The sequence below is a fragment of the Bombina bombina genome, unplaced genomic scaffold, assembly GCF_027579735.1.
Source record: "Bombina bombina isolate aBomBom1 unplaced genomic scaffold, aBomBom1.pri scaffold_758, whole genome shotgun sequence".
Taxonomy (NCBI): Eukaryota; Metazoa; Chordata; class Amphibia; order Anura; family Bombinatoridae; genus Bombina; species Bombina bombina.
The window spans coordinates 45,903-62,500 of NW_026512457.1; the positions used below are offsets into that span (position 1 = coordinate 45,903).

The window sequence follows — 16,598 nt, forward strand, 5'->3', positions numbered from 1 at the left end:
GAGGAAAGGCGTGTGTGCAATTCCCTACAACTTTCTGCAGTGAGAAGATTCAGCTAATACAAGGGGAGAGCCTACGTTCTATATCAAGGAAATAGGATAGCACTGTACAGCTGTGGAAGTTTTATTCAGTGCCTCTTGGTTGCTGGAAACATTTTTTTCTTCATCATCATCTCCAGTCACTCCCCTTCACAGTTTTTCTGCATCTTTCCTCCATCTCCTCCTCTTTCGTTTTTGTCACCTGTTGGAAGATCGCGTTGGGGTCCCCTATCGCCTTGGCACCCCTGGCAGTCTCTCTGGAGGATCCCGAGACTGTCTAGAAGGGGGGTCACACCAGGAAAAATCTATGATTAGTTCAGTGTGCGTGTCATCCTACCGTGGGCGCAAGTCTGGGAACAAGCCACCCTCCAAAACATGTCTGAAAGAGGAGATGGCCAAGGGGGAGGACTCTGGGAAAATCACCATCAATGTGGGGGGCACCAGACATGAGACCTACAAGAGCACTCTGCGGACATTGCCTGGAACTCGCCTGGCATGGCTGGCGGACCCTGAGACCTCCAGCCACTCTGAAACTGACAGTCAGCAGAGTGAGTTCTTCTTTGATAGACATCCTGGAATCTTCTCTTATGTCCTCAATTATTACCGTACTGGGAAGCTGCATTGCCCTGCAGACGTGTGTGGACCTCTTTTTGAGGAAGAGCTAGCTTTTTGGGGTATAGATGAGACAGATGTGGAGCCCTGTTGCTGGATGACATATCGACAACACCGGGATGCAGAAGAAGCACTGGACATCTTTGAGAATGTGGAACCCGAGGATGGAGATGAAGACAAAGACTCAACACCACAGCTACTGTGTATGGAAGAAAGAACAGAGAGGTCCAAAGGCTGTTGGAGGCGTTGGCAGCCTCGGATTTGGGCCCTCTTTGAAGACCCTTACTCATCCAGGGCAGCTAGGGTAAGCCACTTTACACCCCTATCACCCTTATGGTGTCCCATTGACCTTATTGTATGTAGTATAACGTTATAACCAAAATAGTGTCCTATTATGTGGTCTGGCATGTCCCTTACCAATCCTTTCTTCTATGTTTTTAGAAAAAAGTTTTGTGCTGAAAGTTGTATGAGTAATCTTTGATTAGTGATTGTTGTGGACACCTATTATCTATCTCTCTATCATCAGACTTTGGTAGTGATTTGATTCAATATATATTAATGTTCACTCATGGATAAATAATCACACATTTATAGGGAGAAAACTGTTTTAAGAACTTCACAGTAGTAAAGAAGAAGTTACCTAATGAACTGACTTGTCTCTTTATTTTGCAGTGTGTGGCCTTTGTTTCTCTCTTTTTTATCCTGGCGTCCATTACTACATTTTGTTTGGAGACCCACGAAGCATTTAATATTCACAGAAATGTGACTGAGGTAGTGACAGAAGGAAATATTACTGAGACCATTGTGGTGAGGGAAGTGGAGACAGAGCCAGTCCTCACCTACATTGAAGGGGTATGTGTCTTATGGTTCACCTTGGAGTTCCTGGTCAGGATTATCTGCTGCCCAGACAAATTGGTCTTTGTGAAGAACATGCTCAACATAATAGACTTTGTGGCTATACTACCATTCTACCTTGAAGTGTGTCTCAGTGGGCTGTCCTCCAAGGCAGCTAGAGATGTCCTGGGCTTTCTTAGGGTGGTACGTTTTGTCAGGATTTTACGTATATTCAAGTTAACCAGACACTTTGTGGGACTGAGAGTTTTGGGACATACTCTGAGAGCCAGTACTAATGAATTCCTTCTTCTCATAATTTTCCTGGCTTTGGGGGTTCTCATATTTGCCACCATGATTTATTATGCAGAGAGGATAGGAGCTAACTCTGCAGATCCTACTGGGAGCAATCATACCCACTTTAAGAATATTCCTATAGGATTTTGGTGGGCAGTGGTAACAATGACCACTTTAGGGTATGGAGACATGTATCCTCAGACCTGGTCTGGGATGTTGGTTGGTGCCTTGTGTGCTCTAGCTGGGGTACTCACAATTGCCATGCCAGTTCCAGTAATTGTGAATAATTTTGGCATGTATTACTCATTGGCTATGGCCAAACAAAAGCTTCCAAAGAAAAAGAAGAAACACGTCCCCAAACCCACCATGACAGACACTCCAACTACTCTGAAATCTGAGGATAATTCACCTAGAAACAGCACTCAAAGTGACACATTCCCACTGGCTGCAGAGGAAGTAATAGAGAGAAAGAGGTCAGGTAAGGGACAGTCAAGTACTGGAGATATGTTAGAAGGTCTACTTGATTGCCACACTGTGGAGTCTCAGATAAAGAAGTCTAAGTGGAAGAAAATATAACTATTATTACACGATTAACCCCCCCCCCACACATAATATACATATTACCTTATCAGTACTGATTCAAATCATGATATTTCTAGATACATTTTTGACCAACAGAAAATTTATTTCTAATTTACAAAAGTGCAGAAGAAACTTTACATTTTTTCCCTAAAACATTGTTACCTCATCTGGAATATCTTTTGCTTGTATCTTTAAATTGTATTATCAAATATAATCCCTTATAAAAGAAAATAATTATGTGTCACTGTAAACATATATCTTAACATTCATGTTATCTATGTATGTTTCTGGGTTGAATCAATTAACTTGACATGAAATGTTCTTGCAAACTGATTTGTAATTTGTGAGTACTGTCATCAGTCAGTGTTTTTAAAGGCAGGAATGGGATACATATGTTGTTCTTTAGTCTTCCAAAGGGCTGCATATAAGGTTACAACTTAAAGGGACACTGAACCCAATTTTTTTCTTTTGTGATTAAGATAGAGTATGTGATTTTAAGCAACTTTCTAATTTACTCCTATTAGCAAATGTGCTTCATTCTCTTGGTATCTTTATTTGAAAAACAAGAATGTAAGTTTAGATGCCGGCCCATTTTGGTGAACAACCTGGGTTGTTCTTGCTGATTGGTGGATACATTCATCCACCAATAAACAAGTGCTGTCCAAGGTTCTGGACTTTCTTTTTGAAATAAAGATAGCAAGAGAACGAAGAAAATTGATAATATGAGTAAATTAGAAAGTTGCTTAAAATTGCATCCTCTATCTGAATCACAAAAGAAAAAATTTGGGTTCAGTGTCCCTTTAATGTTTCTAAACACTTGTAACAAACACATAGCAAAAGTTTATATGTATTGTTTTTTAGGGTAAAGGGGATTAAGCAGAGAAGAAGCAATAGTGATAAACAGAATGCAGGTGTTTTTACGGAGACATATTGATAGATATTTGTGTTTTGGATACTTTCTTTTTTGTTCTTAAAGGGATATGAAACACTAAAACTGTTCTTCTGTGATTCAGACAGAGCATACCATTTTAAAAAAAGGTTCTAATTTGCTTCTATTATAAAATTTGCTTCGTTCCCATAATATTCTGTGTTGAAGCGATACCTAGGTAGGCAAATAGAGCACTACATGGCAGGAAATAGTGCTCTTACAATGGATAACATTCTTGCAAAACTGCTGCCATATAGTGCTCTAGAAATGTGCCGTCTCCTAAGCAAACGTCCCTGCGTTTTAACAAAAAGATACAAAGAGAAGAAAAATTGATAATAGACGTAAATTAGAAAGTTGTTTAAAATTGCATGATCTGCTTGAATCATGAAAGAAAACATTTGGTCTTATATCCCTTTAGGCAAAAGAAGAGGGTTGCATCAGAATCTTCAAAGTGATCCAGTTGGCCCATGGTCAGCCACTGCATTAAGGTCATGATAGGTAGAATTGTGTCTTAATTGAAAATGTTTTTCATCTTGCAGGAAACATTTATTGCATTAAAGAGACTTTAAAAAAGAGAGACAATTTAAAAAACACAACCTATTGTCACATTATAGTTTGTTTGTTTTTGTTTGTCTTTTTTAAGTGTAATGTACATTTTGTATAAAAAATGATGCCTTTGTATCTAAATTTTCCTCTCTTATCAATGTCTTCTGTATACCTCCGGCACCAGTCTTAGAACTGGACTCTTCAATTCCAGTCCCCAGGACCTACTAACTGGCCAAATATTTTGGATTGCCTTGGATTAGATAAATTTAGTTACCCAGCTGATAATGTCACCTATGCAAAATTTGTTAGAGCATGTAATTTTACCTGTAACGACTTTACAATGCTATTTGTTTTTTTTAAAACCTGCAAAGTGGTTAAATACTTAGTCAAAGCACCTACTGGGAGCTGCAGAGAATTGCAGGTCCTAAGCAGAAATATTTGATGACACGCTCTAACAAGTTGTGGACTTTTTGCACAATAATGCCTCTTAAAGGGATATGAAACCCAAATGTTTTCTTTCATGATTCAGGTAGAGCATACAATTTTAGGCAACTTTCTAATTTACTCTTATTTTCAAGTTTTCTTTGTTCTCTTGGTATCTTTATTCGAAAAGCAGGTATGTAAGCTTAGAGCCGGCCCATTTTTGGTTCAGCACCTGGGAAGCACTTTCTGATTAGTGGGTAAATGTACCCAGGGTGCTGAACCAAAAACGGGCTGGCTCCTAAGCTTACATTCCTGCTTTTAAAAAAAGATACCAAGAGAATGAAGAAAAATTGATAATAGGAGTAAATTGGAAAGTTGCTTAAAATTGCATGCTCTATCTCAGGGGTGGGCAACTATCGGCCTTCCAGATGTAATGGACTACATCTCACATGATGCTTTGCCAGCATTATGGCTGAAAGAGCATTGTGGGAGATGTAGTCCATAACATCTGGAGGGACAATAATTGCCCACCCCTGCTTTATCTGAATCATGAAAGAAAAAGATTGGGTTTCATATGCCTTTAAGCACCATGTATACACTTCACTGTCAATCAAATGTGCGTAGTGTGGAGACACCTATCAGTTTCTCTGTATGTTCCAATACTCATTTTCTCTGTTGCAAGATTTTGTGGTCTTGCAGATGAAGGAAGGTTTTTTTTTTTTCAATAAAAGTATATGAAATACTTTTTTTTAAAAAACATGAGGTTCCTGTTGCAGTCTGTGTTTTTATCCCAGATATTTGTATCATTTGTATTTGAGCAGTGGTGATATAGCAACAGTTTATCTGCATTCTATCCTAACTCCTTATGTGCAGCACATGGCTGGTTTGATCAGTTAATACAAAATTAAAAAAAATATGATTGTTACCCTCACTGTTGCCCATCTGAAATATACAGAGCATCACCTTCTCTGCAACTTGCTTAAAGGGACAGTGTCATTTTTTAATTATTCACCCTGGAACTCTATGTTTAAACTCCTTAAAAGGGGTTTAAACCCATAAAGTTCTAATCATAAGCAAATAGTGGGATATTACACAGCTGTATCCAAAAATAAAACAATGTTTGCACAGAGTGACATCGTGTGTAAACAAATTATAGAGACAATAATTCCTTTAATATTCCTGGTAGAAGGAAAAAGAATATGATCTATTGTGGTTTATTTATTTAGTATTAATGGACAGGAATCTAATTCTTAATTTGTGGAAATCAAATAAAAAAAACTAAATTAAAATGAAATTGATGCGTGCATATAATGATAGAGCAATTGGTAACTGAACAGTATGATATGTCAATAAATCACAAAATATAGAGACGTAAAATACTAGCCTGACTGTAGACCTTGATAATATTCTTTCTTGACAGTGAGAGAAATCTATTAACAATAGTTCGGGACCCTACATGTACAATAGCAAGTCAAAATCTATTGATATAGGGGAAAAAAAACTATTTATTTATTAATCATAACAGTGACATTTTGCCAGCTATGCATTGATGTTAAATCTTAAAACATGATATATATATATATATATATGCCCCAAAGCCTCCCACAAGCCAGCTATATGCCCATGTAGAATCAGCAGATACAGATAGAACCCTCTAATACTGGCAATATGCATAATGAGACTTCTGGTAGGTTGCATAGTCCCTGCAGCCTCCTTATGTCAGTCCCCTTTGTCCTTTTCATACCAGCTTTATGCCAAAAATGATATCCTGGATCAGAGGTAGAACCCGTGAGGCCAGTTTATGCAAGTTATACATGCAAATGAAACAACAGATAAGATGCATGCCCCCCTGCAGGCACTTTATACTGTTATCCAATCAAAAAAACCAGATACGTTGCATGGGCCCTGCAGCTCCATTTTTGCAGCTGTATGATCAAATGCAACTACAGCTTCCTTCATGGAAGCTATTCAAGCTATAAGACAAAATTGCACATTTAGGGCCAGATTACAAGTGGAGCGCTAAATATCGTTTTTGCAAAGCGATATTAGTGCTCCACTGAGTAATACCAGCGCTAGAGAGAATGCTTTCATAGGCTCAAATGGGAGCCTCGTTCTAATGCCGTCAAATCGGATCTCTGGTTAATTTTATAAGCTCTAATTGCTGCCACAAGCTTGCAGTAGCAATAACCAGCCACAGATTGCGCTTGCAAGATAAATTAGCGCTCCACTTGTAATATAGCCCTTCATTTGATGCATGGCCCCTGCAACCCCCTAATTTCAATGCACAATTAGAACAAAGATCAGATGCTGAGCCCCTGTAGCCCCCACATATGTATATATGTTTCAATTAGACAAGATGTGAGGCCTCTGCACCCCATGCATGCTATATATATGCAAAAGCAGCAAATACAATATTAATAAATTAATTTTAAAAATCCAAAATATTAATTATAATGATGTAGATGGGCAAAAAAAACTTCTGTCAGATGCCAAACAAACATATATGACATAAAAATTCTTCTTTTTTTAATGTTTTTTTATACACCCAAATTAGTCCTCAGATCATACACCTGGCCTTTGCAGCCTATAATTCCACCTGTACGCTCAAGGTAGACCTCACACCATATGGCATGCATAGGGTTGCCACCCAGCTGGTATTTTACTGTCAAGATTGGTATTTTTAAGTTTCAGTTCAATATGGATAAGGAATACATATAGAAATAAAGGTCCTACTTTGCTGAAACTTCACCTGTGTGTGTTGGACTCTAATTATAAACATGCAATCCTTTTCAATCAGTCCTAGCAGTTTTAGTTTCTGAGTTATGCTGTGAAATCACTTATGCAAATTTATGAAAATGAGCATGGCCGGTATTTTTTTCTAGTCATGCAGCCCCCCAGGTCAGATACATGCATTAAAGGGACAGTCTACACCAGAATTGTTATTGTTTGAAAAGATAGATAATCCCTATATTACCCATTCTCCTGTTTTGCATAACCAACACAGTTATATTAATACACTTTTTACCTCTGTATTTGCCTTGTATCTAAGCCTCTGCAAACTGAGCCCTTATTTCAGTTCTTGACAGGCATGCATTTTAGCCAATCAGTTCTGACTCCTAGGAAACTCCACGTGCGTGAGCACAATGTTATCTATATGGCACACATTAACTAATGCCCTCTAGTGGTGAAAAACTGTCAAAATGCATTCAGATAAGAGGCAGCCTTCAAGGTCTAAGAAATTAGCATATGAGCCTACCTAGATTTAGCTATCAACTAAGAACACCAAAAGAACAAAGAAAAATTGGTAATAATAATAAATTGGAAAGTTGTTTAAAATGACATGCCCTATCTGAATCATGAAAGTTTATTTTGGACTAGACTGTCCCTTTAACCCCTTAATGACCGCAGCACTTTTCCATTTTCTGTCCGTTTGGGACCAAGGCTATTTTTACATTTTTGCGGTGTTTGTGTTTAGCTGTAATTTTCCTCTTACTCATTTACTGTACCCACACATATTATATACCGTTTTTCTCGCCATTAAATGGGCTTTCTAAAGATACCATTATTTTTATCATATCTTATAATTTACTCTAATTTTTTTTATAAAATATGAGGAAAAAATGGAAAAAAAACACACTTTTTCTAACTTTGACCCCCAAAATCTGTTACACATCTACAACCACCAAAAAAATCCCATGCTAAATAGTTTCTAAATTTTGTTCTGAGTTTAGAAATACCCAATGTTTACATGTTCTTTGCTTTTTTTGCAAGTTATAGGTCCATAAATACAAGTAGCACTTTGCTATTTCCAAACCACTTTTTTTCAAAATGAGTGCTAGTTACATTGGGACACTGATATCTTTCAGGAATCCCTGAATATCCATTGACATGTATATATTTTTTTTTAGAAGACATCCCAAAGTATTGATCTAGGCCCATTTTGGTATATTTCATGCCACCATTTCACCGCCAAATGCGATCAAATAAAAAAAATTGTTCACTTTTTCACAAATTTTTTCACAAACTTTAGGTTTCTCACTGAAATTATTTACAAACAACTTGTGCAATTATGGCATAAATGGTTGTAAATTCTTCTCTGGGATCCCCTTTGTTCATAAATAGCAGACATATATGGCTTTGGCGTTGCTTTTTGGTAATTAGAAGGCTGCTAAATGCCACTGCGAACCACACGTGTTTTATGCCCAGCAGTGAAGGGGTTAATTAGGGAGCATGTAGGGAGCTTGTATGGTTAATTTTAGCTTTAGTGTAGTGTAGTAGACAACCCCAAGTATTGATCTAGGCCCATTTTGGTATATTTCATGCCACCATTTCACCACCATATGCGATCAAATTTAAAAAAACGTTAAATTTTTCACAATTTTAGGTTTCTCACTGAAATTATTTACAAACAGCTTATGCAATTATGGCACAAATGGTTGTAAATGCTTTTCTGGGATCCCCTTTGTTCAGAAATAGCAGACATATATGACTTCGGCGTTGCTTTTTGGTAATTAGAAGGCCGCTAAATGCTGCTGCGCATCACACGTATATTATGGCTAGCAGTGAAGGGGTTAATTAGGTAGTTTGTAGGGAGCTTGTAGGGTTAATTTTAGCTTTAGTGTAGAGATCAGCCTCCCACCTGACACATCAGACCCCCTGATCCCTCCCAAACAGCTCCCTTCCCTCCCCCACCCCACAATTGTCCCCGCCATCTTAAGTACTGGCAGAAAGTCTGCCAGTACTAAAATAAAAGGTTTTTTTAATTTGTTCTTTTTTTTTATTTAGCATATTTACATATGCTGCTTTGTAGAATCCCCCCTTAGCCCCCAACCTCCCTGATCCACCCCCAAAACAGCTCTCTTACCCTCCCCCTCTGCATTATTGGGGGCCATCTTGGGTACTGGCAGCTGTCTGCCAGTACCCAGTTTCAAGAAAAAAACGTGTTTTTTTAAAACAAAAATAGAAATTCTGTAGTGTAGATTCACCCCCCCTAACAGACAAACCCCAACACCTTAATTGATTAATAAATAAAAAACTTTTATTCCCTTTTTTATGCTTTTTTTTTTTTACTTTATTCTGTAGTGTAGCGGTTCCCACCCGCTCCCTCCCCGTGCACGCGCCCGCCCCCGCCCTTCCGTGCACGCGCGCGCGTCAGTGCGCGCCCCCGATCGCCCACGCCCACGATCCCGCCCCTCCTGCACGTCGCCAAGGCCATCGATGGCCACCACCCGCCTCCCACCAGCCTCCCACCCACCAACGTGGTAAGCCAACAATCTCCGGATGGCTTAAAAATGTTATTGCAGGATGCCTCGATATCGAGGCATCACTGCAATAACCGGAAAGCAGCTGGAAGCGAGCAGGATCGCTTCCAGCTGCTTTCCAGACTGAGGACGTGCAGGGTACGTTCTCAGGCATTAACTGCCTTTTTTCTGAGGACGTACCCTGCACGTCCTCAGTCATTAAGGGGTTAAGGGTGCTTCAGGGGTCACACAAGTTAATTTATTCAAGTTATATGACCTAATGAGATCCAATTGCAGCCATCATATACCTATTATAAATTCTATCAGATGCAGAGACCCTACTGACAGTCATGCAATTTATATGCTCAAAGCAGGCCTTAGATAGGTTGCATGGACCATACAGATTTATTATGACATCCATATGCTTAAATTAGACTTTATATCAGTTTTATGTTGATGTATGGCCTCTGCAGACCCCCATGTCAGCTACATATATAAATTAGTCATCAGATGAACACATTGCTCTTGATGCACCATTTATGCAAACTTTATACCCAAGTAAAACCAAATTTGCATGCATGACATTTGCAGCCACCTTATATCAGTTCTCCAAAAAAATTGAATTGCTACTACCCCCGTCCCCTTTCTGCTAGATATATACCCAAATTAGTATTCAGAGAAGATTATAGTGCTTACAGCTGCATTCATACCAGTTGCTTGCCTAGACGCGATCTCAGATCATATGCAAAGCACATGCAGAAACTTATTACAGTTATTTGCACAAATTAGACCTCAGGCCAGATACAGGGCCTCTCTACCCTTCATACCAGCTATATACCTAAATTAGACATCAGATTGCATTAATTTCCCTGGCAGCCCCCTCATACCTGCTATATTCCTTAAATTATAACTCAAATTAGATGCAGAATTTCTACTGCCTGACCTCTTAAGTCCCTACATGGCACAGATACTCTTTGCAGGTCCTCTAAGTGCAGCTTCAAGTCCAAACTAGATGTCAAATACTTTATGTCAGCTATATGCCCAAATTATACCTCATATCAAATGCATAGCCCCTTTAGTCCCCTCAGGGCAAAGACATAATCAAACAAGACTTGAGACCATATGCATTAAATTCACCTGTGTGAAAATACTGGCTGCAGAAACACTAGCTAGGAGTCTAGGACAAAGCAAGGAGGTCTAACTACTGCAACAGCAAAGTGACCAGCCAGAAAGTTTAAAGGGACACTGAAACCAAATTTTTCCTTTCGTGATTCAGATAGAGCATGCAATTTTAAGCAACTTTCTAATTTACACCTATTATCAATTTTCTTTGTTCTCTTGCTTTCTTTATTTGAAAAAAAGGCATCTAAGCTATTTTTTTGGTTCAGAACCATGGAAAGCACTTGTTTATTGGTGGGTGAATTTATCCACCAATCAACAAGAACAACCCAGTTTGTTCACCAAAAATGGGCCAGCATCTAAACTTACATTCTTGCATTTCAAGTAAAGATATCAAGAAAATGAAGACAATTTGATAATAGGAGTCAATTAGAAAGTTGCTTAAAATTGCATGCTTTATCTGAATCTCAAAAGAAAACATTTGGGTTCAGTGTCCCTTTAATATATAAAGAAAAGGAGGTGGCACCATATTTAGTATCAGACACCCTCCTCCTGCAGTCAGTAGATGAAGCGTTGAAGGTGGGGCCTCTTGCTGTTGCACCTTGCATGGGCTCCTGTGCTGTCTGTAGTTTTGCCTGGTTATAGTTTACAACCACAGTAACTTTAGTAAGCAAAAATATTTCTTCTGCAAATTGACAAGTTGTATTCGCACAACAATTGTATATGTGAAAAAAAAAATGTAAAAACTGTCACTTAGATTACGTGTTTTGTCGGTAAGGCTGTGCGGTGCTGACGCACAGTTTTCCCTCACCGCTCACCACAGACATTGCTGGTATTATGGGTTTTTAGAAACCCGGCGTTAGCCGCAAAAAAGTGAGCGTAGAGCAAAATTTAGCTCCACATCTCACCTCAATACCAGCGCTGCTTACGTTAGCGGTAAGCAGGTAAAACGTGCTCGTGCACAATTTCCCCATAGGTGTCAATGGGGCAGAGCCGGCTGAAAATAAACCTAACACCTTCAAAAAAGCAGCGTAAAGCTCCTAACGCAGCCCCATTGATTCCTATGGGGAAACACATTTTATGTCTACACCTAACACCCTAACATGAACCCCGAGTCTAAACACCCCTGATCTTACACTTATTAACCCCGCCGCCCCCGACATCACCGACACTTCCATAACATTATTAACCCCTAATCTGCCGCTCCAGACACCGCCGCCACCTACATTATAGTTATGAACTCCTAATCTGCTGCCCCCAACATCGCTGAACCCTACATTATATTTATTAACCCCTAATCTGCCACCCCCAATGTCGCTGCAACCTACCTACACTTAACCCCTAATCTGCCGCCCACAAAGTCACCGCCACTATATTAAAGTTATTAACCCCTAAACCTAAGTCTAACCCTAACACCCCCCTAATTTAAATATAATTTAAATAAATCTAAATAAAATTACTATCATTGACTACATTATTCCTATTTAAAACTAAATACTTACCTATAAAATAAACCCTAAGCTAGCTACAATATAACTAATAGTTACATTGTAGCTATCTTAGGGTTTATTTTACAGACAACTTTGTATTTATTTTAACTAGGTACAATAGTTATTAAATGGTTATTAACTATTTAATAGCTACCTAGTTAAAATAAATTCAAATTTACCTGTAAAATAAATGCTAACATAATTGCAATTACATCAGCCAATAGGATTGAGCTCACATTCTATTGGCTGATCCAATCAGCCAATAGAATGCCAGCTCAATCCTATTGGCTGATTGGATCAGCCAATAGGATTTTTTTCTACCTTAATTCCGATTGGCTGATAGAATTCTATCAGCCAATCGGAATTGAAAGGACGCCATCTTGGATGATGTCATTTAAAGGAACCTTCATTCTTCAGTTGGACTTCGTTGGAAGAGGATGCTCTGCGTCGGATGTCTTGAAGATGGAGCCGCTCCACGCCGGATGGATGAAGATAGAAGATGCTGCCTGGATGAAGACTTCTGCCCGTCTGGAGGACCTCTTCTGGCTAGCTTCGAGGAAGACTTCTGCCCGTCTGGAGGACCACTTCACCAGGCTTCTTTGAGGACTTCGGCCCGGCTGTGTGAAGACTTCTCAAGGTAGGGTGATCTTCAAGGGGTTAGTGTTAGGTTTTATTAAGGGGGGATTGGGTGGGTTTTAGAGTAGGGTTGGGTGTGTGGGTGGTGGGTTTTAATGTTGGGGGGTATTGTACTTTTTTTTTTACAGGTAATAGAGCTGATTACTTTGGGGCAATGCCCCGCAAAAGGCCCTTTTAAGGGCTATTTGTAATTTAGTATAGGGTAGGGCTTTTTATTATTTTGGGGGACTTTTTTATTTTATTAGGTGGATTAGATTAGGTGTAATTAGTTTAAAAAACTTGTATTTATTTTATTATTTTCTGTAATTTAGTGGGGGGTTTTCCGGACTTTAGATAATTTTTATTAATTGTATTTAGTTTAGGTAATTAATTTAATTATAGTGTAGTGTTAGGTGTAATTTTAGGTTAGGATTTATTTTACAGGTACATTTGTATTTATTTTAGCTAGGTAGTTATTAAATAGTTAATAACTATTTAATAACTATTCTACCTAGTTAAAATAAATACAAAGTTGCCTGTAAAATAAAAATAAATCCTAAGCTAGCTACAATGTAACTATTTGTTATATTGTAGCTAGCTTAGGGTTTATTGTACAGGTAAGTATTTAGTTTTAAATAGGAATAATTTAATTAATGTTAGTTATTTTATTTAGAGTTATTTAAATTATATTTAAGTTAGGGGGTGTTAGGGTTAGACTTAGGTTTAGGGGTTAATAGATTTAATATAGTTGCGGCAACATTGGGGGCGGCAGATTAGGGGTTAATAAATGTAGGTAGGGGTCAGCAATGTTAGGGACAGCAGATTAGGGGTTAATAAAATTTAAGAAGTGTTTGTGATGCGGGAGGGCGGCGGTTTAGGGGTTAATATATTTTTTATAGTGCCGGCGATGTCTGGTTTGGAAGATTAGGGGTTACATTTTTTTTAAATTGTTTGCGATGTGGGGGGAGGGGCTCGGTTTAGGGGTTAATAGGTAGTTTATGGGTGTTAGTGTAGTTTTTAGCACTTTAGTTAAGAGTTTTATGCTACGGCGTTAGCCCATAAAACTCTTAACTACTGACTTTTAAATGTGGTACCAGTCTTGACAGGAGAGGGTGTACCGCTCAATTTTCGGAAGACTCGTAATACCGGTGTTATTCAAGTCCTATTGAAAATATATGATACACAATTTACGTAAGATGATTTGCGGTATTACAGAGTCTGGCCAAAAAAGAGAGCGGTACACTTGTCATTTCAAGACTCGTAATACCAGCGTTAGGAAAGAAGCAGCGTTGGGACCTCTCAACGCTGCTTTTTAAGACTAACGCAAGACTCATAATCTCGCCGTGTGTTATTAGGATAGTGCTCTTAAATAAGCAAATGAAAAAAAAGGGCAATTGAAATGAATGATTTTCATTAATGGCTCTGACAGAAGACAATGCAAACTACATTTTTATGTAAAAAACACATGTTAATAAATGACTAGATTCTAAAATCTAAGCAGACTGTTTCTATTTGTGTGAGATGGTTAACACCTTAGAGGGAAAGTTGATCAGCATCCAGTTTTCTCAGAGCATACAAAACTAGGGTTGCCACCTCTAGTTCACGCCAAGCCCAAACACTCTTGTGCCGTGCACAGCACAGCAAAACATTTTTTGCAGAGTACATATTACATATAATAGTGCATAAACACAAACTCTCACACAGATATTCACACACAAAGACACTCATGCTCTCTCACACACACACACACTAACTCTCCCTCACACGCACAAAGACACTCATGCTCTCTCACACACACACACCCTCTCACACACTAACTCTCCCTCACACACACAAAGACACTCATGCTCTCTCACAAACACACACTCTCACACACACACAAACTCATGCTCTCTCTCTCACACACACACACACACACACACACACACACAAAGACACTCATGCTCTCTCACACACTAACTCTCCCTCACACATACACAAATACACCCATGCTCTCTCTCACACATACACACACTTTCACACACTCACTCTCACACACACATACTCTCTCACACTAACTCTCCTTCACTCACACACACAAAGACACTCATGCTCTCTCACATACACACACTAACTCTCCCTCACACACACAAAGAAACTCATGCTCTCTCACACACACACACTAACTCTCCCTCACACACACAAAGACACTCATGCTCTCTCACAAACACACACTCTCTCTCTCTCTCTCTCTCTCTCTCTCACACACACACACAAAGACACTCATGCTCTCTCTCACACACACACTTTCACACACTCACTCTCACACACACATACTCTCTCACACAAACTCTCCACACACACACACACACACACACACACAGACACTCATGCTCTCTCACACAAACACACTCTCACACACTAACACACACACACACTAACTCTCCCTCACACGCACAAAGACACTCATGCTCTCACACACACACACACACTCTCCTTCACACACACAAAGACACTCATGCTCTCTCACACACACACACACACACACTCTCTCTCTCACTCTCTCTCTCTCTCACACACACACTCACACACAAACTCATGCTCTCTCTCACACACACACACACACACACACAAACTCATGCTCTCTCTCTCTCTCTCTCTCTCTCTCTCTCTCTCTCTTTCTCTCACACACACACACTCTCTCACACAAACTCTCCCTCACACACACACAAAGACACTCATGCTCTCTCACAGAAACACACTCTCACACACTAACACACACACACACACACACACACCCTAACTCTCCCTCACACACACAAAGGCACTCAAGCTCTCCCTCACACACACACACTTTTACACACACACTCTCTCTCTCAAACACACACACACACAAAGACACTCATGCTCTCTCTCTCTCACACACACTCTCTCTCACACACACAAAGACACTCATGCTCTCTCTCTCACACACACACTTTCATACACTCACTCTCACACACACATACTCTCTCACACAAACTCTCCTTCACACACACAAAGACACTCATGCTCTCTCTCACACACACACTCTCACACACACATACTCTCTCACACAAACTGTCCTTCACACACACACAAAGACATTCATGCTCTCTCATACAAACCCACTCTCACACACTAACACATACTCTCACACATACTCACTCTTACAATCTAACACACACACTCATGCTCTCTCTCTCTCTCTCTCTCTCTCTCTCTCTCTCTCACACACACACACACACACAAAGACTCTCATGCTCTCACACACACACAAAGACTCTCATGCTCTCTCTCTTTCATACACTCATTCACTCTCACACACACATACTCTCTCACACAAACTCTCCTTCACACACACACAAAGACACTAATGCTCTCTCACACACTAACTCTCCCTCACACACACACAGACACTCATGATCTGTCTCTCTCTCTCACACACACACACACTCTCTCTCTCACTCTCACACACTCACACACACACTCATGCTCTCTCTCTCACACACACATACTCTCTCATACAAACTCTCCTTCACACACACAAAAACATTCATGCTCTCTCATACAAACACACTCTCACACACTAACATACTCTCACACATACTCACTGTTACAATCTAACACACACACTAATGCTCTCTCTCACACACACACTCTCTTTCTCTCTCTCTCTCTCTCTCTCTCTCTCTCTCTCACACACACACTCTCTCTCACACACACAAAGACACTCATGCTCTCTCTCTCACACACACACTTTCATACACTCACTCTCACACACATATACTCTCTCACACAAACTCTCCTTCACACACACAAAGACATTCATGCTCTCTCTCACACACACACTCTCACACACACATACTCTCTCACACAAAC

General features: G+C 39.6%; 1 protein-coding gene across 3 annotated transcripts in view; it reads left to right on the plus strand.

The window, feature by feature from the left end:
• Positions 1 to 235: 235 nt before the first annotated feature.
• The window catches only part of LOC128644324 (potassium voltage-gated channel subfamily C member 4-like), a 79,550-nt gene continuing 63,187 nt past the window's right edge, over positions 236 to 16,598 (plus strand). The window contains exons 1-2 of one of the 3 annotated variants that reach the window (XM_053696984.1): positions 236 to 952; positions 1,321 to 2,254. In XM_053696984.1, the coding sequence (XP_053552959.1) occupies positions 344 to 952; positions 1,321 to 2,254 (1,543 nt within the window). In that variant the 5' untranslated portion in view covers positions 236 to 343. The remainder of the gene's footprint in view (positions 953 to 1,320; positions 2,255 to 16,598) is intronic. The other 2 variants (XM_053696983.1, XM_053696982.1) reach the window with 2 other exon arrangements.